The following is a 27,158-nucleotide window of genomic DNA, read 5'->3' as shown; positions in this document are numbered from 1 at the left end:
GTTAAAATTGGCTTTGGTGGCAATGGAATTTCAGGGTACATTTCTTTCAACACGTTAACTCTACTGGGAGCTTTGAGAAATACTTTTTTCACTGATGAAATCAACAAATCTACTTTAGGGAAATTGTCTCTGACCACTTCTGCCACACGATGAAATGCATGCGCCACACAAGTAAAATGAGTCAATTTAGGATATACAACAGATAATGCTTGTCCAGCTTTGACCATATAAGGGGCAGCATCGCTAATAAAGAATAACACATTATCGTACATAATACCCTTTGGCCACAGGATACCCATAGCTTCGTTGAACAGTTTAACTATAGTTTTGTTATTGCACTTTTCTAGAACATCACAATGTAAAAGAATTCGTTCAGAATATTGTTCACTTAACAAACCGATAACTACATTACCAACAAGTCTACCTTCTTTGTCGGGAGTCTCATCAATGGAAACCCAAATTGAACTATCTTTAATTTCATCTCTTATCTTCTGTATTGTCTCATCGTAGATGGATGGAGCATACGTCTTCCTAAGTGTTGACTCATCCGGGATTGTATGTTGAGTATATTTTTCAAGGAATTCCCTGAAGACCTTATTCTTTAGTTTGTAGAGAGGAATATCAGCAGAGATGAGAGAACGGCACAGGTTGATGTTAAACTCAGATCTTACATTCGATGTTGTTGGTTGTGTTAAAAACAATTGTCTCTGCTTGGAATTTAGTTGTTTGTTGGCCTGATGTTTACTAGTTGTAATGTGTTGTTGCACCAGGAACTTTTGTGTAGATGATACTGCACACTGACACAAATTACAAAATAATATTTTATTGTCAGTTGATAAACCATCTTCTTTAAATTCTGAAATGTAACTTGTTAGTTTTGATTTTAAATTGACTGAATGACGTACTTTTGGCATATTTACCGTCTTTATAGTATGATTTACAAAACTGAACCTATGTGTACTCTGACTGGCATTTAACTGTTGAGCTGCACAACTGAAGTCTGTTAAAAATTTTAAATTAAATTAATACAGTTTTGTAACTTACTTTCCCATTGTTGATAGGACTGCTAATTTTCAAATAACTCTGATGTTAAAGGGATTACTGAACATGTGTTTAAATCTCTATTGTTGAAATGTATTTTTAAAAGTTAATGGAATTTTGTTTTGTTTTATTGTTAAACCTAATATAATATGGACTGTTTTATATGAAATATGGAAAATATATGGAAATTAACGAAAATATGTACTAAACTCTAAAATATGGAAAAATATGGAAAATAAAAGTAGGATTTTTCAACCCTACACATTGTGAAACATAAAGATAATGCAAAATATAAATTATATTAGCTTTATAAGTAAATATGTATTTACATATAAATCCTTTCCCTGCTAATGACAATCGAAACCCGCGCATAATACTACTACAGTCTAGTATAGGCTATACAGTCAAGAAGCTTGAGTTGTGAGGGTGCTAGGAACAATAGACTGTGCCGGTACTATTTCGCATTGTCTGTAATGAGGCGATAGTAGCGATCCTAGTGGTTAGCAACTATCTATGGATGCATATTTACTACGTATTGAGCTTCGTGAGTGTATACTAGACTTGATTCAGGCTATGACTTATGCCCCACTTTGTAGCCTATATTGAAGATCCATTCGTGGTTCAGTCATCTAATGGTTTCTCGCCTCAAAAACATCGAGGTTTTTTCTCAGTACAAGGCAGTGTTCCGGGATAATCGTGTCATTTCTGATGGACAACTTGAGGATGAATCTCATTGTGTAGCCTACTGTAATTCTTGAGCAGTTGGAGAGTCAGCATAATTTATGCTGGTAAGTACTGCATATAATTTATATTCACATAAAATAATTAAAACATAATTATTTTTCCGTTTTCTCACATATTTTAACGATTCTTAGCACATTAAAATAAATATTTTCCCAATTTTAGCACCTGAATATCCGGTCCCTAGTAATGTTATATTTGTCTATGGTAATGATTACTGCTTCATTCGATGAAAAATTCTTCCCGTTCAAATTTTTGTTCGTTTGTTTCAGAAATAGGTGATACTTTGAGGGGAATAAATCTGTCGAATATTAGGAATGGTCAATCACTTCAAATCCAACTTCATCAATTTTCTTCAACACAATCAGGAACTTGTGAACGGGTGCATGTCTTGAAAGAATAGCACAACTTTGGAACTTTTATTACGATATTTCATCACAGTTTCTTTTCCCCCCGGTCCTTAGCTAATAATGAAAAATAATACAGTTTAATTTTGTCGTTATACGTAGTACCATATGTTATAATTACTTGGTCTTTAAAAAAAAAAAAAACTGATGCGCGAGAACCAGATTGTTTCCATTCCTTCTACAGTTCTTTCGCTTCTGGATCGTAATGACTGATCCATGTTTTGTTGACAGTTATAATACGATCAAAATGAAGAATTCTCTTCAAAACGGCGGCGAAAGTGACTTTCAAGTTATCATTCTCAGTTGTTACTGATCAGCCTTTAGGAATTTAGGGATCCATTTCTCATACCCAAATCATGATGTACGATGAAATTTTCAAAGTCTCTGATATGTTCCAGTCAATTCGTCGATCCTTCAAAATCATGTCATACATGGTATCGATGTTCTGGACTGGTCACAGAAACAGGTTTTCTAACACGGTGCTCACCTTTGATTTCCGCTCTTCCTCTTTAAATTCCGTAACACAATTTTTTATTATGGAATATAAAAGACAATGATCCCTCAACGTATTCGCCACATCCATATAAATTTCCTTGCCAGACAACCCTTTCATAAATAGGTAGGCTTACTTTATCATAGACCGATACTCAATTTTATCAAAATGAAATTTTTTAACTGACATAATTTCTTTAAAAAATGTAAATACAGAATCGGGTTAACTTTTCTTTCATTACCAATCATGGTGTAACCACAGTCTAGTATATACAGTCACGAAGCTTGAGTTGTGAGGGTGCTAGGAACAATAGACTGTGCCGGTACTATTTCGCACTGTCTGTAATGAGGCGATATTAGCGATCCTGGTGGTTAGCAACTATCTATTGATGCATATTTACTACATATTGAGCCTCGTGACTGTAGGCCTATATACTAGACTGTGGTGTAACTATAAAACAACATACTCTTTTCTATATTAACCGCATTCGTTTTTGTTTGTATCAAAGATCCAAGGTAAACTGTATGTATATCAATACCCCTAAGGGCTTAAGTGTACATATATACGTATATAAATATATATTTCAGTTAAAAATTTCATATAATTATAATGTAATTTTATGTTTATAAAACTGTTTCTTACTGGAAATGAATAGAGATTTTAGGCTTACCAACAGCATCATCAGCAGTGGCAGTGTTGCGACATGTAAGGAACTGAGAGTAGAAATTGACCATGACTAATCCTCCTTTTAAGGCCTGTGAAAGAAACATATTATTGAATGGACAATATCACCTAGCCATATACTCGTTTTAGTCCATTTTTTATTAAAATTACATAGATCCCATAAATATGTAATAAATTACGGATAAGCAATTATTCAAGTGACTGATTCTACTTTTATTTTTTCCAAAATTTTCTCATTCTCCTTCTGGTTCAAAAATTTGTATTATGCTGTCGTTCTGAAAGGAAAGTAATTTGATTCGACAAGTTTTTAGAATGAACATGAGCGAACGTTCAGAACAACAACAACAATAATAATAGTAATAATAATAATAATAATAATAATAATAATAACAACAACACCAATATTACAGACGGAGTAGAAGATATGGGATGAGAAAAATCGGGTCTAGTAAGACATAATTCGCCAGTGATGAGAACTACACAAAATTAATTTTATTAATAAATATCTGTACCTAGGTATTTATATTTAGTAAAAGCACAACCCCCTGGAGATTGACTAATAACCGTTTACAAATTAGGGAGAAAACAGACTGTGATAATTACAGACAAATTTGATCACTTAACTCTGATTATACTTGTACATTTTACACAAATATAATGCATAATAAATTAAACGATTGCTATGAAAGCAAATGTAATGAAGAACAAAATGGTTTTCGAAGAAGTCGATCTTGCTATGACAGTTATTTCACAATGACAATTTTAATTAAGAAAAACAGAGAATTTAATATTAAGACACATTTAATATTATTTATGCGGGATGTTTCAAAATTCAACCGATGAAATTTAAGGGATTGTGTAGGGTCCTACGTAAGTATTTTGAGATGGGAACTAAGAGTCTGCAGGTTCAAACTTGTACATAATGGCGTGAAATATTTTGTGGGCCAGTACCCCACTGATTGAACCTATACGTGGCATAGCGGTGCATTTTGAAATGTGTCGGACGCAATGATGCTATGTCTTTGTGGCACAATCGATACAGTAAACACTGTAGATGGTTTCTGTCAGAGAATGAGGTCGAACGTTCAAATACCCCTATTTCATTTTAATATTGGTTTATGAGTATCAAATGTAAACAATTTAACACCTGGTAACTCCAATATTTTTCGTCGGATACTCTGGTTTCCCCGTCTCAAATTCCTTGTCTACAATCCTTCTATAACAAGAAAATTTTCTTCGGTTGAATTCTGAAATATACTGTATTATAAGAGGTTAAGGGTATTTGAGAATAAGGTGCTTACGAAAATATTTGGAGCTAAGAGGAATGAAGTTAAAAGAGAATGGAGAAAGTTACATAACGCAGAACTGCATGCATTTTATTCTTCACCTAACATAATTAGGAACATTAAATCCAGACATTTGAGATGGGCAGGGCACGTAGCACGCATGAATGAATCTAGAAATGCTTATAGAGTGTTAATTGGGAGGTCGGAGGGAATAAGACCTTTGGGGAGCCAGAGACGTAGATGGGAGAATAATATTAAAATGGATTTGAGGGAGGTGGGATATGGTAGAGACTGGATTATTCTTGCTCAGGATAGGGACCGATGGCAGGCTTATGTGAGAGTGGCAATGAACCTCCGGATTCCTTAAAAGCCATAAGTAAGTACTGTGTCTGCTAAGAGAAACAAAGTTATGGAGACAATGGAAAATGATAGAACGCTAGATCAAATTATGACAGCTATTTATAATATTATAATATTTATATCCCCATAATCTAATTGACATTAATATGGAATTTGAGATTTCTCTGTGGATTTTTATGAATAAAGGAGCAAGGCAGAGAAGTAGTCTTTCCTCACTTCTCTTCAAAATTTATACAGTATATAACCCGACTTTGCAGACAAATCAATCATGCAGGTTACAATATAAGAGAAATCCGAAGTTAGGCTCTCTGTTTTACTTCCCCTGTTATGCCGTCTAATAAGCCACAGCAAGAGGGAATTTCGTTTGATGAGCATTAGACATATCCATATTGCGCATCTCTCTGGTTCTGACAGGACGCAGAGTCTCAGCGGAAACATCACGGGACATTCACAGTCAAAGGACAAATAGCCAGTCACATGGAATGGAGATATAGTAAATCTTCGCTCACGCCTGAGATCAAAGTATGGGCCGCTGAATTTGGAAGATCTTAAGGATTAAGAATAGTCATGCAAGTAATAAAATAATTAACTATATTAATTGGTGGTGGTGATTATGAATATTATAAAATTAAATCTGTCCCGTTTGAAAATGAGATTTAAGACTACAAATACAGCAGTTGTCAGTTCGCTCACCACCAGCCTAAGAACATGATCTGGTACGTTTCTTGTAGTGTTGCAGAGAGCTCTTGCTGACGAGTGGGAAAAGATGACCGGAGCTCTGCTCACTTCCAGTGCTGCCAACATTGTACGTACTGCTACATGTGACAAATCTACCAGCATGCCCAATCGATTCATTTCTTTAACTACACTCTGAAACAGAACAGTCATTTCTTTGGAAGGGAGTTATAATATATTATGCTTACTGAACGACGATGATGATGATGATGATGATGACAAGATTTATAAATGAAGTATTCATCTTGATTACACAACTTTTGACACTATATCACTTCGGAATATGTATTATATGTCTTTCTCGTGTTAAATATTATTGTACCTGGGTAACATGTTTCGGTCTGTTATTGACCTTCTTCTGAAGAATTCTTCAGAGTTCTGAAGAAGAAAGACATACAGCACATATTCCGAAATAAAGTATTGTTATTTGTACTAATTACATAGACAACCAGCACTACGATCAGCATTGTTATAACAAAATTCCTCTAACGTACAAACCTTCCCAAAATTTGTGAGTCCGTTGTGTTCCGGCTTCTTTCCTGGAGAGTCTACAAGGAGGGAATCAGCCCTGCCAAGAGGAAAAAAGTTGTAAGACATTTTCGTATTCTACTAACTTACGATTATTTAAATAGAAGTACAAGAATACATGTATTATATTACCACAGTCTAGTTCAACTATTCATGGATGCACATTTACTGCGTATTGAGCTTCATGACTGTATATACTACAGTATATACAGTCACGAAGCTCAATACGTAGTAAATGTGCATCCATGAATAGTTGCTAACCACTAGAATCGCTACTATCACCTCATTACAGACAATGTGAAATAGTACCTGCACAGTCTATTGTTTCCAGTACGCTCATCAACTCAAGCTTCGTGACTGTATATACTAGTCTGCGATATTACTTTAATTGGAATATAGACATTTCACGCAATCCTTTGGATTTCCTTAAATTCCTTGCCAATATTTTAATTTAAAGTTCATAAGATGTGGTGAAGAAGAAAGAAGAAGAACACGAGGAAAAAAGAAGAGGAAAGATGGAGTAGCAGAGGAACAAAAATGAAGAGATTGAAAAGAAAACGGGAAGAAAAATAAGTAGGAGGAGAAAATATAAAAAGAAACACACGATAAGAAGGAAAAGAGAATAAAAGAATGTGAACAGAGAGAAGGAAAAGAACGATTATATGTGGAGGAAGAATAAGAAAAGTAGAAAGACAAGGATGAAGAGAAGAGAAGAGAAGAGAAGAGAAGAGAAGAGAAGAGAAGAGAAGGATGATAAAGTTGAAAAGCAAAAGCACCCATCGGCGTAGCTCAGGAGGTAGCGCTTTTACCTGCTGAGTTGCGCTCGGGCATGGGTTCGATTCTCGCTTCGGCTGATTGATTACCTGGTTAGTTTTTTTTTGCGATGTTTCCCAATATAAGACGAATATCATATAATCCTCAGACTCATCTCTCCAAATACCATCTCACCACCACCAATTCCATCGACGTTAATAATATAATAGTTAATACAGCGTAGTTAAATAACTGACAAAAAAGCCAAATAAAAAAGAAAGAAAAAAGAGAAACGAAGAATGCAAGAATGACATCGTAGGAACAAATAGAACAGGCGGGAAAAGATAACATACGAAAGTAGAAGAAGAGCAGAACTGAATAGAGGAGGATGGAAAGAAACGCTGTCATTTAAGAGCCACTTGTCTCAGGAGTGGGACTGACCACGGAGTGTTGCAGTTGGAGGTGAGTGTGAGGTAGCGCACACCCACGCTGTACAGCGTGCGCAGCACGGGGAGGCTGCTGGCCAGCGAGTGTCCGCCCTCCACTCCAATCAGGCTGCACAACTGCCCGTTGGAGTGTGCTGCTTTTATTTCTGCAACATACGGGAGCAAGCTCTTAACACTTTCCTTTTCTGTACCAGTCTGATGATCACAGTTATTGCTAGTTGCAGATATTTCAATGAAGTATATAAAAACGATACAGAAAATAACCATTCTTGTGTTCAACTTATTACCAGCAGAGTCAAAAGATTGTTTTATGGGATGTCTTCTACTAGAGAGATACCCAAGGAACACACAATGAGACAGAATCTTATTTTCGTTACTGCTGCTTTTAAGGGGCTACAAAAAAGTTGACTGAAGTCTTATGAGGGGAGGTAAGAAGTTCGTACAAAATTGTTAAGTTGTGTGAGCTTGGACTATATATCTACCGCAGCGACGAAGCTCTCAACGTCAACAAACCAGCAAAAGAAACATTTATAGTCGGGTGGTAACCAAACTTCTCTTTGTGCCAATGATCCATGGCCTTAGAGTCAGAAAGAAAATGAACAATTAACATTGCGTAAGAAACAATAATTGGCAATTAGGCCTACATTTTTCGTAATTTTTAACATAAAATAATTCACCCATACATATAAGAATAACAAACAAAATACTAATAATATGTATTTAACCTTGTTACAGTTAATAATAATAATGTACTTTTTCAGTTTATAAAAAAATATACTTTTCTATGTTCAGAAAAATAATATTTGTACCCTGAAAATGTACGCAAGACGTAACTGGAGCAAATCTGAAATATGGTACAGTATTCCTTATTGTATCACCAAGCGAACAACAGCTTTGTCAAATTTTATTATTACAATTAATTATCAAGAAACTATAATAGTACATTATGCAACGAGCCTATAATGATAGTAATTAAGAATCGAGTATGGATATTTATGAAACGAGCGCAAGCGAGTTTCATAATTTTCATACGAGCTTCTTAATTACCATTATAGGCGAGTTTCATACGACTTTTTATGCTCGACCATATTTCTAACTTGAAATTACCGGTATTCAGATGTATACATTTTATTTGTAGGTATCTGACAAGATCGGAAGTGACCTTGTTCTAGGTCGTGAATTGTGAGATGTGCGCAGACGCGAAAGTATTGATTTTTTCCGAGGAACAATAATGTCATTGACCTTGACGTAGTCCCGTTAAACTTGATAATATTATAATATTATAACCTTGATTATTGAATTCGACATTGAAAAACGAGATGACAAATTGAATTTATTTGAATATTATTTACAATTAACGCTAATTATTATAGTAACAGAACATAACCTTCTGCGACAGTATTGGATTTCCAGCCTCCGTGACTTTTCGCTAATTCTCTTTCGATTGCATATCCGAGAATAATCGATACTTGCGGTTTTATAACTGTACAAAGCTGACTTGTCATTGGCTGAACACCTGTAAGCTGAGTTATCATTGGCTGAAGACCTGCACTTTAATGAGTAGGTGTACTTTAATGACATGCATTAAAGGACAGCTACCGGGTGTATAATTAGGACATTTCGGCATGGTCGAGCATAAAAACACATATTAAACATAACAGAAACAAAATACATTAAAACACTATTATATACATCAAACAAAAATGAACATGTCAAATATTTAAACAAAACAGAAATATAAATTAAAGAATTTACCCTCGTATGAGCAAACACTCATGGTCGGGAGTTCAAAACCGCACTGTAGATAAGTAGAAAGAAGAAGACAAAATAAACATATTATAAGCAATAAAATAGAACAGATTACAAAAACAAGAGCCTATATTATAACATGTAATCACAATTGAAAAAGTTTATAACATAACCAATATTCACAAGTATATGAGACTAATCTTTAGCAATTCATTATCTAACCCTATGTTAAGTTCCCTCAATAATTTCTTTAATTTTAAGTTTTAAATTTAATCGTACTTATGTTAGCTAAAACAGGGTACAGAGAAATTAGTTGTATAGTTTTAAGCCATAGTTGAACCCATGTTTCATACCAGCATCCGTTGAACTTTTGGATTTTGTGAAATTAAATAATATGTTCCTTCCCGTATTATGATTATTCCAGTATGTGTTGAAATTTTTCTTGTTCTTATGAAAGAAAGTTAATAATGCATATTTATATATCTGCTCCAATTTGAAAATGTTAAAATCCAAATAAGGAAGTTAAATAGGGTAATCAATAGACTTTTTCAGACAGAATCTAATAGTGCATTTCGTATATGGCACTTAACATTAAATCCATAATTCGTTTTAAGAACACTTCTCATTTTTTTGCTTTAATGACTATTGGGACTTCAGCAGTTTGGTACATATATTTGAACAATAATTATTATTTCACATCTCGTGGCATCAGTCACTTTATATTTCTGGACTGCAGCAAAGTGACTGCTGCAGGCGATTGTTTGGAGGGATATTGAAACATACCAACATCATACATAAGTCGAGAAAGCAAAAAATTATGTAAATTTTGAGTCAAATTTTGAAGTAGAATGTTTCTCTTGATTGTTGTATCCACATGCAAAGAAAAGTATTGTATATAAATATTTCGTAGTACAGTGTCCCTGAAATAATATTCACTGTTTACAGAATGTAAAGACATTACATAATTTCCAGGTAATATGTTTCTCCATTTGCTGAGAGGCTTATATGATTATCAGTAAATCCTGAGCTACTGCATTCAACTTCCTTTCATTGGAAGATTTAAATTCTGCCATGTTAAAAAAACCGCTCACTAAACTGCACAACTCCACTGCAAACGTTAGCACGTAATGAAACTACTTCTCTACTGTGCATATTATTTTAATGTAGTTACGAAAGTCATCCATCCACATTTACGAACATAGTGTGAGTTGTTTATGTTAACAGAGTATACGTAGTATACACAGCAGACAACTAGTGCAATAGAGCCGAGATGATCTATGTGCGTAGCTGCACACATTCTGAAATCTTTGTTTTGGTACGAACTTCTTACCTTTACTTACGAGTCCCGCGCCGTGGCGTCGTGGTCTAAGACACCCTGACTAAGACTCGGATTACGGAATGCGCGCCGGTTCGAGTACTCTTGTGGGAAGATATTTTCTAATGAAATTTCGACCAGTGTATGGGACAGGTGCCCACTCAGCATCGTGATGCACTTGGGGAGTTACAAAGGTAGCGAACTTCGGTTACGAAAGCCAGCTATAACGGATGCTAACCACACGATACCTGCAAATTTATTGGATAATCGTCCACCTCTGCTTCGGCATGTGGGCGTGAGGCCAGCAACCGGCTGGTTGGTCTGGTCCCTTAAAGGGATATAACGCCACAGATATTATTATTATTATTATTATTATTATTATTATTATTATTATTATTATTATCTTATGAAATTCTGCTACCCATTCAACGACATCCATTCCCGATGATCTATAAGACGTTTTGTAATTCTGCTTTCTTTACATTATGAATTCTATTTCCAGTGTAAGGGAACTGTGAAACGTTAGGAGCCTAGTCTTCTGCCATCCTTACAATGTGAATTTCATTTCCGATGTAGAGGACTAGTAAGACAACGTAAATTACAACGTAAATTATTTTTTCTATGTGGTAGATCTGTAAGACATTATAAAATTCTGCAACGTGAATTCTATTTCCTATCCAGAGGACTTGTGAGACGCTATGAAATCCTGCCAGCCTTACAACGTGAATTCTATTGCCGGTGTATAGGACTGTTAGGCTTTATGAAATCCTGCTAGCCTTACAACGTGAATTCTATTGCCGGTGTATAGGACTGTAAGGCTTTATGAAATCCTGCTAGCCTTACAACGTGAATTCTATTGCCGGTGTATAGGACTGTAAGGCTTTATAAAATCCTGCTAGCCTTACAACGTGAATTCTATTGGCGGTATATAGGACTGCAAAGCCTTATGTAATCTTGATATACTTGCAACGTGAATTCTATTGCCAGTATATAGGACTGTAAGACTTTATAAAATCCTGCTAGCCTTACAACGTGAATTCTATTGGCGGTATATAGTACTGCAAAGCCTTATGTAATCTTGATATCCTTGCAACGTGAATTCTATTGCCAGTATATAGGACTGTAAGGCGTTATGAAATCCTGCTAGCCTTACAACGTGAATTCTATTGCCGGTGCATAGGACTGTAAGGCTTTATGAAATCCTGCTAGCCTTACAACGTGAATTCTATTGCCGGTGTATAGGACTGTAAGGCTTTATGAAATCCTGCTATCCTTACAACGTGAATTCTATTGTCGGTGTATAGGACTGTAAGGCTTTATGAAATCATGCTAGCCTTACAACGTGAATTCTATTGCCGGTGTATAGGACTGTAAGGCTTTATGAAATCCTGCTATCCTTACAACGTGAATTCTATTGTCGGTGTATAGGACTGTAAGGCTTTATGAAATCATGCTAGCCTTACAACGTGAATTCTTTTGCCGGTGTATAGGACTGTAAGGCTTTATGAAATTCTGCTAGCCTTACAACGTGAATTCTATTGCCGGTGCATAGGACTGTAAGGCGTTATGAAATCCTGCCAGCCTTACAACGTGAATTCTATTGCCGGTGTATAGGACTGTAAGGCTTTATGAAATCCTGCTAGCCTTACAACGTGAATTCTATTATCGGTGTATAGGACTGTAAGGCTTTATGAAATCCTGCTAGCCTTACAACGTGAATTCTATTGCCGGTGTATAGGACTGTAAGGCTTTATGAAATCCTGCTAGCCTTACAACGTGAATTCTATTGCCGGTGTATAGGACTGTAAGGCTTTATGAAATCCTGCTAGCCTTACAACGTGAATTCTATTGCCGGTGTATAGGACTGTAAGAATTTATGAAATCCTGCTAGCCTGACAACGTGAATTCTATTGCCGGTGTATAGGACTGTAAGGCTTTATGAAATCCTGCTAGCCTTACAACGTGAATTCTATTGCCGGTGTATAGGACTGTAAGGCTTTATGAAATCCTGCTAGCCTTACAACGTGAATTCTATTGCCGGTGTATAGGACTGTAAGGCTTTATGAAATCCTGCTAGAATGACAACGTGAATTCTATTGCCGGTGTATAGGACTGTAAGGCTTTATGAAATCCTGCTAGCCTTACAACGTGAATTCTATTGCCGGTGTATAGGACGTAAGGCGTTATGAAATCCTGCTATCCTTACAACGTGAATTCTATTGCCGGTGTGTAGGACTGTAAGGCTTTATGAAATCCTGCTATCCTTACAACGTGAATTCTATTGCCGGTCTAGAGGACTGCTTTAGGTTCCACTCAGCTCCTATCAAATTGAGTACAGGATTTTTACCCAGAATAAATGGCGGTCGGAGTATGGTGGTGTCGCCACCACGCTCCGACCGCTCTACTTTATTCCCCAGATGTATAGAACTTATAAGCGTAAGGGATTATTATTCATTTTCTCCTATAATTGGATAATACATGAGAATCATGATACAGAAGTGCAATTTGAAACTACCACACTTCAATAAATAATATCCATCAATGGAAAAAAAAAAAAAGATAATAACATTAAAACTAATGTAGTCCTAACTCCCAATGGTGGGGGGGGGGCACTTGACTGCACATCATTCACTCAAGCATGCTCTTTTAGGAAGAAATGATGCGCTGAAATGGAGTCTTTTTCCTATTATAGCGGTTCCTTGAGTGCACAATAGGAGGGAAGATGGAACGTTGTTTTTGAGGTACAAATTCAAATCAAAAACTCACCGAGATTTAAACCCGAATCTCCGTCGAGAAAAACAGACTCTGTTCTTTTGTATAAATGCACTGAGGCAGAAGAAAATTTAAATTGGTTTATTTTACGACGCTTTATCAACTCCGATGGTTGTCTAATGTCTGAGTAATATGTAGGTGATAATGCCTGTGAAATGAATCCAGAATCCAGCGCCGAAAGTTACCCAGCTTTTGCTCTTAATGGGTAGGATTTTAACCCGGGCCCGTTCGTTTCACGATCAGACATGCTAACCGTTACTCCTCAGCAGTGGATTGAGATAGGAAAGAGGTAGGTATGTTGTTTGCCCAATTTTCTGATATTTAATCCTACTTAAATCTTCACAAAACGAGGAGCAATTCCAAAGTACCTGGCTCCATTCTTTTCAGGACAATATAGCAAATATTTGAAGAAGTATATTCTTACTTACCGTGCCGCCTACACGAGGGGTCATTAGCTGACGCTCTACCCACTTGCCTATCGGTGAGCGCCCTAAGCTACTGAAAAGCAAGCGAAAAACAAAATAAAATATAATAAAAATAAATGAAAAATAAGTAAAACCAAACAAAACTGAAACTATATTTCAGTACGTAACTAATAAAAAGATGAAATTAATGAAGTGTTTCCTATTGTTTTTTGCATTGCGTACCACTTAATTTAACTCTATGGCAGCTCATTCTTTAATAATTAACTAATCAGTAAATGACACACCAACTGACCAACCTACCAGGCAACCATCACTTCGCATATGCAACTGCAAATAAACGTAAATGTGACCAGTTGCAGGAAATGGAACCTAAAGTAGGATTTTTCATTTTTTGTTTTTTGTTTTTTGTTTTTTGTGATTTCAAAAAGAGGATGAAATACTGAGCACTTAAAAAAATCATGGTTCTAGGTGCTATAGTTTTTAATATAATACTTATTGAATATTGATATTACATTATGTAGCCTGTGTTTCGAGAAAAATGCAATTAAAGTTTTCACTTTTTTTCTTTTTAGCAATTGTATGAAAGATTTAGGTATTTAGGAAGCACTATATAGTTATTATGAGTTATACATGAAATAAGAAGGTAAAAATAACATTAACTTTTCTTATTTATGTGTTAGTAGGGCCTATGTTGTACGCTGTGTTTGATTGATAATATAAAATGAGTTGAACGTAAAGTGAACATAAACAAATTAATATGAAATGCAACACACACATATATTAAACATTAAGTTACAGGATAGAATTTATATTTGAAATACATACAGAAAACATAAAGAACTTAAAATAATTGAAACAATGTATTCTAGCTGGCCATCAGATTTGTCATTCTCCACGTCATTTTCTGTTCCACTTTCACTGTCACGTGATGTAAAATAGTCAGTAAAAAAGTTTTAAATTCGCCACTTAAACCTTCTACATTAATTTCCTTCTCCATGGCATTAAATCAAAGACAACAGCTGATTATAATACAAAATGAAAGGGACCTAAAATCGGCAATGTTATAATCCCAGGAACGACTTTGGGTCCCTTTTCTGCTGTCGGCATTCAGTCAGTAAAACTCATTTTGCGCGATTTTGTGACCAATAATAAAACTACGTCCTATAGGTATCTTACAAGCAAAACTCAGCTCGAACTCCTCGCGCCGCGCATGTTATACCCCTCTTACCCCCTCCAGTAGGCTTGAGAGCATGTTGGGAACGGGAGCATACGTCATCTGTGGGAGACAGTCACTCCCGCTGGTTTCTGCGCACTGAGTTTTCCTTGTTGGATGCCTATAGTTTAGTATGTAAAGAGAGCCTACAGGTAGCGCAATATGTCAAAACATAGAAATGCAGTTTTTACACCGCAAACTCGTTATTTTGTTCTCCTGTAAAATTTGCTTTCACAAATTTAGGTCCTTTTCCGCGCAGTGGGTCACAAATAGTTCAACAGTGAGCACTGCGCAGTTTGAAAAATGAGTAAGGGCGTTTGCAATTGTTTGATCGGGTATGCTATATTAAACCCTAAATACACGACCAGTAACTGTTAATCTGTCAATTTCTTTTCACTATTTTTTTATAATATTAAATGTGTGTATTTAATGCCTACCCACTTCACTTGCGTGATTTGGGTGCCGTATAATGCGTATAGACCCATTTCCAAGTTGCACACTACTCCGGCGGACCACGTTATGCATGATGTATATCTGTGAAGAGTTATGTCGTGTACTAGGTTGAGTGTAAGTGTTCGTGTAAGTGTAGTGCAGGGAATGGGTGAGGATGATGATGAAGGTGAGGAAGGGAGAAAGGGAAACCCGGTGCCGGCACGTCGCCTACTCCTGTCGAATAGCACCAAGGGTGCCGCCAAGCTTAAAGTCCCCATCCCCGACGGACGAATCACTATAAACAGTGACATATACCTTCTCTTCATATGCACTGCGGAGATATTTGGGATTTAATCTTGACATATTGGTGCATATTTATATTAAAATAATGTCATTGTCGCTATTTCTTTTAGCCTAAGTCCATACAAATATTACTGGCTGTTTTAATGAATGCTACATGTTTATTATTGCTTTGAGAATGAAAACAACACCGCGTGCCGTTTCACAGATGAATTCGTAATCGCTTTGTTGTAGCAAAAGTATTCTTTTATTCGTTTTCGGCTTGTTCGAATGTCGTATCATGATTTTTTTTTCGGAGAGAACTACATGAAAAAATGTTAAGTACCGACTTTTAAAGTGTTTTTTCCCCTCACTCATTACAAAATTCGCGAATGTTTCGTAGGCCCTTCGGGCAAAAAATGCCCCCCCCCCGGTCTGCCCATTGGTAAATATGGGTCTGACTACGGCTAATTCAGCATACGTATTGTGGAGGAAAAGATAGCTTGTAAGTTTGTCTCTAGTGATTTAGGCTGAACTCACACGGGCCACAACTTCGCGATTATTTTGCAGTTCTATGTGGTAGTGCTGTGGGCGGTCAGGAATTAGTATTGAATTATATGGAAACAGATGATGCTAACTCACACGGACCACAAACTGAAGTCATTGTCGACGTCTGTGGTCGTGAGACGTCGGTATCACCCACAGCACAACAACAGAATTGTTGCTGTCGGTGTTCGAGTGCAACTCACACGTGCGACACGCCGACCACACGCCAACCACTCGCCGCCGACATCGTATCCTTGGAAACGACAGACGCTTTTACACCGTATCCTTGGAAACGACAGACGCTTTTACACCGTATCCTTGGAAACGATAGACGCTTTCTAGGCAAATAGCAAGCTTGCGGTGTGGTTGTCTGTGGTCGATATGGACTTCAAGCGACCACAAAAAAGAAGTTCGCGTGTGGTCAGTTCCGCCGACAGCACAAAAACTGCAAAATAATCTCAAAGTTGTGGTCTGTGTGAGTTGAGCCTTAAGAACCGATGATGTTGCCTACAATAGCCATTAGACGTGCTGTACAGTCCGCCCAACCGTTCTTGAGTCCTAGGGCAGCACCGAATTTCTTCCCTTTCTACCGTTTTCTATAATGTTTTCGCTGTTACAATAATCCTAATGTAAACTCAAGCACGTGGCCGTCATACCTGTGATTGGCTACTAGTCTAAACTCTTATACGACGCAGGAAAATACAGTTTTGTATTTGAAGGCCATAACCTTGTATTTATTTTAAAAGAAAATTTGAATTTTAGCAGGTAAATACGATAAAACATGTAACTTGTCTCATATGTGCAACGTTATATAAAATAAAAGATATTACTCGACCGAGGCGAGTGGAGCAGCGGGCGCAATGTGAACTATCGCGATGACGTATTACGAACGCAGGAGCAGTAGAAGTGGCGCTCCGGGCTGCAGGACTCCACTGGCCTCGGTCGAGTAATACTTTTATGTTCGTTATTTACTAAGAATTTCCTAACGAAGCGGACGAATAGAAAGAGCAATACCAAGGTAGTCTGTTCTAACAAGCTGGCGTCACTTGTCCTTCAGCTTGTTGTCTGCTTATTTTTTTTTATTTTAGTAGGTTATTTTACGACGCTTTATCAACATCTAAGGTTATATAGCGTCTGAATGAGATGGTGATAATGCCGGTGAAATGAGTCAGGGGTCCAACATCGAAAGTTACCCAGCATTTGCTCATATTGGGTTGAGGGAAAACCCCGGAAAAAACCTCAACCAGGTAACTTGTCCCGACCGGGAATCGAACCCGGGCCACCTGTTGTCTGCTTAAGCACGTGGTATTATGACTTCTGCATCCTCAGTGAGTGTGGTTGAATACAAGAAAGGAATAATACGTTAGTCCAACAGCTATTGACACCTTAAACGAAAGTTTAAAATAATTTAATTAAGTAGAAAGTCATTATTTCTTAAGAAAACGGATGCATAGTAGTGAGGTTACGTCTACTTTGACGAGTAACGGGAAATGTTTAAAAGAAACAGAATGTACAGGAGTGGGCAGGATCACGCTCTGAGAATCGGTGGCATCAAGCTGCGACCAATCAAGTCTCATTTCAGTCAAGTGTTATTGTTTACTGTAGGATTATTCTAACAGCGAAAAGATTATACAATCTGTTCGCACTATTCGATCCGCCGCGCCCTCTCAAACCACAGAAAACCCTAAACGAGTATCCTTATTTTATAAGCGAACAGTAATGGTTCTTACTATCTAAACTTGTGCAAGTTCTTAGGTCTAGGTTCTAGTGGTATGCAAGTGTAAAAGAAGCTGATTGAAGCTGTCTTTAATTGAATGGAAAGGAGGGGAACTTGTGGTTCTATCCGTCATCATTTACGTTTATATGTTAGACGGACTGTACACAAATTAGGGTTGGTAACGGGTACAGGTGGTTTCTACTCTTGTGGTTCATGTGCCGATGATAAAATGACTTAGACACCATTTACTACTGCTATAATTTAATCATTTCAATATGATCTACTAAAAAGTCTCAACTGGAGCCGATTGGATGGATTATAACAGGTGAAGGGTTAAACAAGCTGACACCTTCTTATACTTTCATATAGGCTCACTGGCTACGTCCAAAGCTGAATTTTGACGTGAGTGAGAAATGACCGAAAATTTTTATCTCGAGTCCGTTCATTCTGGGACAGGGTTCTTTATCGTGCCTTAAATTAACGATACGTTCCTCCCAACTTTAGGCATCCGAAAGAAGCAATGCTAAGGATTTTATTATCTTTAAAATTTCATCGCTCTCAGCCGGGCTTGAACCCGCAGATCTTGGATCTAAAAGTAGGCTAACAACTAGACTCCGAGGACAAAAAAGGGAGACAGAATAGAAACTTCGGTTTGCTGAGAGTATCTAATATTTCTACTAAATCATTAAATAATTATATATATATATATATATATATATATATATATATATTCGTATGTCTTGTGAAATTTGAGTTTTTTTTCTTTTTAACTTGGAATTAATTGCTTCTTATTCAAGATAAACTGACCAAGCAATACTTTTGAATGCAATCCAAATGCTATAGCTACGTCTTCGGCTTTGATGGTAAGCACTAGATGGCAGAGGGCAATAGCTATACCTCACATATTCTGTTAGAGATCTAATGTGCAGAGATACTTGGTTCGAAGTTTTTCTAACACGAGTACTCACCTTCGACAGAGGTGCACAGGATGAGCGTGGGGTGGTACTTCTCGGTGAGGCGGCGAATCACGTCGATCTGCTCCAGGGTCAGCTGCACGGCGTCCAGGAACTGGGACTCGCAGGGCACGTAGGCCGCCCAGAACTGTGGTGTACATTGCACACATCTTTTAAAAATACTCTATGTTTGATATAGAAACTAAGACAATTTAGAACACTGTAATTCTTCTGGAATACTATTGAAATTCCGGAAAATACAGACAATTTAGAACACTGTAATAATTCTGGAACACCATTGCAATTCCGGAAAATACAGAGTCTTCCGTGTGTGACGCCACGAGAATCCCAGAAACCTTGTCTCCCTCAGTGACGAAATTCAAGAGCTCTTGTCGGAAGTTGTAAGCATGTAGTTAACCTCAGTCTATTGTGAGCTATTGAAGGGATTACTCAATCGCGCGTAATGTAGTGCAAGCTATTGTGTTTTTATATTTTTTTAGAACATTGAAGGGATTACTCATTTGTGCATATTATACTGCAAGCTATTGTATTTTTTCGAACTGTTTGAGAACGGTGCAAAGTGTATCACAGCGAGTTTTTTTTTTTCTTTTGTAGTTTTAAGTTACACAAAAAGTGGCAGTAAATATACAAGTAATTTATGAACATTTCGCAAGAAGAAATTATACGATTATTTCAGAACACTATTCGGAGATGTAAAACATGTATTGAAGCAGAATAAGGACACTTTCACCATCATTCATACTGTATAGACCCAGAAACAAAATTTAGGCCACCTGAATTTTCCAAGTTCCAGTTATAACACACTGAGCATGCTCAGTAAGCACTGGAAACTGGAATTTGGAAACTTCAGGTGGCTAAAATTTTGTTTCTCTACATACACACATACTATATAAGATGCATATATATACTGTATAATATATACTGTGTGTGTATATATATATATATATATATACATATACACATACTTACTGGTTTTTGAGGAACTTGGAGGTTCATTGCCGCCCTCACATAAGCCCGTCATTGGTCCCTGTCCCGAGCAAGATTAATCCAGTCTCTACCATCATATCCCACCTCCCTCAAATCCATTTTAATATTATCTTCCCATCTACGTCTCGGCCTCCCCAAAGGTCTTTTTTCCTCAGGCCTCCCAACTAACACTCTTTATGCATTTCTGGATTCGCCCATACGTGCTACGTGCCCTGCCCATCTCAAACGTCTGGATTTAGTGTTCCTAATTATGTCAGGTGAAGAATACTATGCGTGCAGATCTGTGTTATATAACTTTCTCCATTCTCCTGTAACTTCATCCCTCTTAGCCCCAAATATTTTCCTAAGCACCTTATTCTCAAACACCCTTAACCTATGTTCTTCTCTCAAAGTGAGAGTCCAAGTTTCACAATCATAAAGAACAATCGGTAATATAACTGTTTTATAAATTCTAACTTTCACATTTTTTGACAGCAGACTGGATGATAAAAGCTTCTCAACCGAATAATAACAGGCATTTCCCATATTTATTCTGTGTTTAATTTCTTCCCGAGTATCATTTATATTTGTTACTGTTGCTCCAAGATATTTGAATTTTTCTACCTCTTCAAAGGATAAATTTCCAAATTTTATATTTCCATTTCGTACAATATTCTCGTCACGAGACATAATCATATACTTTGTCTTTTCGGGATTTACTTCCAAACCTATTTCTTTACTTGCTTCAAGTAAAATTCCTGTATTTTCCCTAATCGTTTGTGGATTTTCTCCTAACATATTTGTCATCCGCATAGACAAGCAGCTGATGTAACCCGTTCAATTCCAAACCCTCTCTGTTATCCTGGACTTTCCTAATGGCATACTCTAGAGGGGAAGTTAAAAAGTAAAGGTGATAATGCATCTTCTTGCTTTAGCCTGCAGTGAATTGGAAACGCATCTGACAGAAATTGACCTATACGAACTCTGCTGTACGTTTCACTGAGACACATTTTAATTAATCGAACTAGTTTCTTGGGAATACCAAATTCAATATACATACATACATACATACATACATACATACATACATACATACATACATACATACATACATACATACATACATAAACAAAATACTGAAACGCCTATCGCTCTACCACATAGAGAACTCTACCGTTTATATTATTAGTAGATAGATTTAAACTTTTTGTAAAAATGCGTATTTTAACTTAAAGAGCTGAATGGAAATTATTAAATGATATTTAATTATACTATATAATATGTACAAAGAGATCTATTGGAGGATTTTTGTACTGCCTAAAATAGTTGTGACTTTTTAGACCCTACTTCATTTTTCCAACAAAATAAATATTTTTAAAACATTTAATCTCTTTTTTATGAAACTGATACAATTCAAAACTTACTTACTCACTTATGGAGAGTATGTCATACATGGTCATTATACTTATAAGCATTCAAAACCAAACCAAATTTCCAAGACATAATCATGTTTTATTCCTTGTATGGAGCTACAGATACAAAACTTGAAGTACAATACAGTGGTGAAAAGAACCCTAACTACTATCGTACATTCTTAGAAAAACAAAATAATTGTATTTTCTTCTTAACATTAAGCAAGCAAATTATGAGCAGTATGCATCCATATACTTTAATGATAATTCATAGACTGTGCTCATGACATGAGCGATAGTTGGAGGTACGAGGTAGAGTCAAAAAGTAACCTTAATAATTGTTTTATTAATTGAACATGTGCAATAAGGCTACAAACACTTCGTTCAATGCAAGTGTTCCTATTATACTATGTTGATAAGTGATGCAGTGTTTATAGTCTTATTATACATATCCAATATTAATAGAACAATAATTATTAAGGTTACTTTTTGACTCTCCATCGTATAATGCTCGGAACCGCAAGAAGTTTTGTTCTGGAACAATAATCTTTTAAATTATTTAAATTCACATTTACTGTAGGCATGTTGGACTGAAACGCTCCTAAAATATTAAACATTAAAGCTGACACACCGTGTATATGTGAAAAAGGAATTTGGAGAAATGAAAGACTGTGAGAGAGATAGGTAAGATAAGGTTAGGGGACAGATAACACAGACAGACTGGAAGACAGTTATAAAGATAGTATCAAAGACAGACACGACAAACAGTGCAAAAGGAAGCTAAGACAGACTTGGAGACAGATATGACAGGCAGTGTGAAAGATACCTACATCAAACAAGTAAGGCAGGCAGTCTTGAAGCAGAGTTGCCAATCATGTGATAAATTATCGCGTTATGCGTTTTTTTAACACTGTTGCGGTATGTGATAACACTTGTAGGATAATGCGATAATTTTCCTTAATCATATTATTCTTCTGTATTCATTCCACTTTGCTTTCTTATAAAGAAATTATTACAATAATGAAATACATTTAAGTTTCTTCTATTCTATTGATACTCTCTGAATAAATGTTTTAGATCTACCCCCTTTTCGTCAAGATTCTCAGAAGAGAGCTTCCCAGTTAGTAGTAAGCTTGTATCATAATTTGCCAATCGGTTAATCACTGATTCTGTGCGAGAAGTGTTTGAAAGTTTATTTATAATTGTGTAAAGTGTTGATAGTATGATATTATTATTATTATTATTATTATTATTATTATTATTATTATTATTATTATTATTATTATTATTAATATTGTATGTTTGCGATAATTTTGTGGAAAATGTGATAATTTTTAGACAACAATTCCATAGTTTTGAGTTTGAAGATTGGCAATGTTGTCTGGAAGCTAAAACAGACAGTATGGAAAATTAGACAGAGGTATACGGCAAGCAGAGAAAAAGAGAGAAAAAACATTCAAACTTGGAGACAAATAAGACAAGAAGTTTGACATATAGATTAAACAAGCAAAGTAGAAAACAGATAGTATAGTATATTATATTTATTTACATTCCAGTGTATTTGTACATCGCATCACAAATTAATTTTGTTCCTTTATCAACTTTCTGCATAGCTGTTACACACATATAATTTATATTGTTGTGCGCAAGGATTATGGCAAACATTATAACTTTGTTATGACCATAAGCAATATAGTTTCACTTTATTTGAAAGTAATGAAATCGTACTTGTCTTATTAAAACATTCAGATTAATCTGTGACGACATGCTCATAACGTTATAAGTTATAACACGCGACAGGCTTCCTGTTGCTACAGATTACAGCGTACAGTTTAGCGAAGTCAACAAGAAGTCAAAGTCCAGTCCTTTTGTTAATAAACTTAGTAATAGTGAATATTCAAACTTGTGTTTATTTCGAAAGCCTTAGATCACATTCTAAATAAGGAATCCCTCTTATCCATAAGCAAGTGTAGTATATAAATCATGTCAGAAAGTTAGGAAGTACAATGCAGTGTCTAATCCGTTTGTGTTGTCTTGATAAATTTGTTGCTATGCCTAAAGGGCACAACAAAATATTTTGGTTTTCAGAAGTGGGATTACCCGCGATTTTCTCGGATATAACTCGCGATTTTCTCAAAGATAAACTATCCGCCCTTCTCGTAGTAGAGGACACGACAATATCGAGAGAATGCAGGAAAATCATTTTGCAGACCTACACACTATTTTCTCAATTGCCAACAGGTAAAATGTAAATAAAAGTGGACTGTCTTCTTGAGAGTTGAAACGGTTCTTTTTCTTTTAACTTTTCTTATGTTATTTGTAATGTAAAACGGCTACATTATACACAGTATGTAAAGGATGTAAATGATATTTTGTTATTGAAGTGTTGTATCAGTGAAGAATTATGTTGTGTCAGTGAAGTGTGTTGTGTCAGTGAAGTGTGTTGTGTCAGTGAAACGTGTTCCTGCCAGGGAAGCTTTATAGTTTATAGTGGCAGTGCAAAGTATTTGAACAGTGAAATGTTTTTGAAGTGTTAGTGAAATCAAGATAGAATCAGTGAAATGTGTCGTAGTTCCAGTGCAGTGAGTGAGTTGACAGCGAAATGAGTGTAATGTGTGGAAAGGTACTTGTGCAGATATGAACATATACTAGTGGGTTTTAGTTCGAACTTAGATTTAAGATACAAATTAGATTTATTTTAAATGTTATTTTAAGTGATCGTGCTTCATTTAATTTAGGATATTCCCTATTATTATTATTATTATTATTATTATTATTATTATTATTATTATTATTATTATTATTATTATCATCATTATTATTATAAATTATTGTTAGTATTAATTATTTGTATTAATTATTGGTATTATTATTAAGTGTATTTTAATTAACAAGTCCATTGCAGTGTGAATAAATACATACATACATACATGTTGCAGAATGCAAATACATTACTTTCAAATTGCATCCACTAATTTAATTATTCCTTCATTTCCTACAGAGAAGATTATAGTATGTCACAATAATTTTAACGGGTCAGTATTGCGAAAATACAGACTTGAAAAATTCTTAAGTCAGATACAATATTATTCTGCATATAAAATGTACCAATGTTGGTTACAATATTTCAGTATTGCGCTATTACTGCCCAACCATCGAACAGATTTTAATCATATTTATACCACAGATAGTCTCTTATAAAACCTTTAGGTCTACGCTTAAAACTCAAATTCTTCAAAATGTCAGTTACAATGTTCTTCCTTGAGGCCTTGTATAGCACTAAAAAGTCTTAATTCATAGTCACAGTTTAGTTGAAATATATACAGAAGACAGACTGAAAGAAAGAGAGATACGACAAGCAGAATAAAACAGATATAAGACAGGTAGACTTGGAGAGAGAGAGAAGATAGAGAGTGTGAAAGATGAGGCAGACTGGAAGATAGGTAAGTCAGGCAGTATGGAAGATGGAGATGTAAGCCAGGCGGAGTAGAAGACATGTAAGACAGAAATATTGTAAGACAGATAAGATAGGCAATTTGGAAAAAAGAGAGACAGGTAAAACAAGCAGAATCTAAGACAGGCAGACTGGAAGATAAATAAGACAAACAGCTTGGAAGACATACAATTAAGGTAGGTAGTTCTGTAGTTAAGACAAAATGCAAAATACAAGAGAGACAGACAGACAGGTAGACAGGGGATGCTGTCTACGTTTATTTTTTCCGCTTACAGAGATTGACGTCGCGAAGTAGTAATCAACGCTGACACCTGCCCTCGCTAAGTCAAGTAACTGATACCCTCTCCCTCGAGCCCTGCAAGCAGCAAGTTGGCAGATGAAACTGATGGATGGAGGCTGGTTGCTGTGTCGCGGGCAGGGTCGTCTTGTGGCTCGTGCCTGTCGGTCAGCGGACATAGTGCAATTCCGCTACGGACTGCTCCTCCAGCTTCGCGAGACATTCCAAGGCAATTATTTATCTGCTACAAACAGGGGTGTGCTGGAGAGGGCTCGCGCGAGCCATTTGTTAAATATTTATGTGTGTCCCGAGCCCTTTTTAAAAATAGACTGCGAGGAAAAATCAATAAAATTAACGCACTTTTCTAATTTAACCATCTCCTATTCTACATTTTCTTAAAGCAGCGTTTCTCAAACTTTTTTGAAGTGGGGACCACTTTTTAAAGTCAGAACAGTTCCGCGGACCACCTTACTCTTGTTCCCTTCGAAAGCAAATTTATCATTTTCGTAGCATATTTTAATACCAATAGGCCTATATTTATATTTTAAAATTGAATTAAGGTCCGGTACTTTGGTCCTCTGTTATGAATTCGGGTGGTCTCTGGCTTGGTTACAGGCGCGGCGCCAGACGTGCAGGGAAAATATGTCCAGAAACACCACGTATTTTTATTTATTTTATTTTATTTTATTTTATTGGGTTATTTTACGACGCTGTATCAACATCTAGGTTATTTAGCGTCTGAATGAAATGAAGGTGATAATGCCGGTGAAATGAGTCCGGGGTCCAGCACCGAACGTTACCCAGCATTTGCTCGTATTGGGTTGAGGGAAAACCCCGGAAAAAACCTCAACCAGGTTAACTTGCCCCGACCGGGATTCGAACCCGGGCCACCTGGTTTCGCGGCCAGACGCGCTGACCGTTACTCCACAGGTGTGGACAACACCACGTATATAATGTTTTAAATCCCTCTTTTGTTGCTGAGAGTAGAGTGGGAAGTCGATAGACAGGTAGGGTAATAAATTTCATAAAATGAAGTACTGGGAGAAAAAGTGAAATTCGATTGCCATGTGTCATTTCCAAACTCTGAGATTTTAAGCTATAGTGTGATACGCAATTCGTTTGAATTTTATTTTTTCTTCTGTCTTTTTTGAAGGACCACAAGGACAGACCTCGAGGATCACAGGTGGTTCGCGGACCATAGTTTGAGAAACGCTGTCTTAAAGCAATCGATTGAAAATATAGAATTTAGCGGCTTTTGCACAGTTTGTTGGAGGCTTTCTATAATATTAGGCCTATCATTTCCGAGATTTCGTGGAGGATAACTTCATTGAACTGCAAAGAACATTGCCTCTTTGCCATTGTATTGTATTTATTAACATTCCATGGTATTCGTACATTGCTTCACAGCTAGAATATGGAACAAGTCAAAAAATTAATACTACTATAAAGTCTTAATTTATAGTCACAGTCTAGTTGAAATATATACAGAAGAGGTTTACAATATTGTCTACTAGTAGAACACAAAGTTTTAAAATCAATTTAATGAAGCGTTGTTGAATGTCACGAATTCACCTACAGAATAGAAGGCGTGAGAAATTAAGTACTTCTTTAATTTGCCCCTAAATAATCTTATCTTTTGAATTCCATTTTTTATATTCATAGGGAGGCTATTAAAAATTTTTACTGCCATATAACGCACTTCTTTTTGATAGCACGATAGACTTGCCGATGGAGTATGAAAGTCATTTTTGTTACACGTATTTATGCTATGAACTGTTGAATTAGTTACAAAGTTTTCACGATTACATGCGAGGAAGACTATTAATGAAAAAAAATATACTGACAAGCCATGGGCTTTATTTGTAGTTTTTTGAAAATAGTTCTATGTGATTCCCTAGATTTGGCACCTACTATTATTGTAATTACTTTTTTGTAGTAGGAATATACTGTTACTATCTGTGGAATTTCCGAAGAATAGTATTCCAAAACTCATTACCGAGTGGAAGTGTGCAAAGTACATTCTTTTTAAGGTATTGATATTTACTATCTTTTGCATAGATCTAATAGCAAAACATGCTGGAGTTAGTTTGGGGGCAATTTCTTTAATATGATTTTTCCAATTTAACACATTATCGATTTTTAAACCAAGAAAT

The 27,158-nt window shown here is 36.1% G+C and overlaps 1 protein-coding gene across 1 annotated transcript in view; it reads right to left on the bottom strand.

Moving 5' to 3' along the window:
* The window catches only part of LOC138697050 (dipeptidase 1-like), a 41,093-nt gene extending 15,909 nt beyond the window's left edge, over positions 1 to 25,184 (bottom strand). The window contains exons 1-6 of the mRNA XM_069822644.1: positions 25,002 to 25,184; positions 18,891 to 19,023; positions 7,470 to 7,620; positions 6,246 to 6,315; positions 5,706 to 5,882; positions 3,353 to 3,437 (exon numbers count right to left, since the gene is read on the bottom strand). Coding sequence (XP_069678745.1) covers positions 3,353 to 3,437; positions 5,706 to 5,882; positions 6,246 to 6,315; positions 7,470 to 7,620; positions 18,891 to 19,023; positions 25,002 to 25,184 — 799 coding nt within the window. The remainder of the gene's footprint in view (positions 1 to 3,352; positions 3,438 to 5,705; positions 5,883 to 6,245; positions 6,316 to 7,469; positions 7,621 to 18,890; positions 19,024 to 25,001) is intronic.
* Positions 25,185 to 27,158: the final 1,974 nt, after the last annotated feature.

Source organism: Periplaneta americana, chromosome 3, assembly GCF_040183065.1.
Source record: "Periplaneta americana isolate PAMFEO1 chromosome 3, P.americana_PAMFEO1_priV1, whole genome shotgun sequence".
In the NCBI taxonomy this organism is placed as follows: Eukaryota; Metazoa; Arthropoda; class Insecta; order Blattodea; family Blattidae; genus Periplaneta; species Periplaneta americana.
This window is presented reverse-complemented; position numbering and strand designations above follow the sequence as displayed.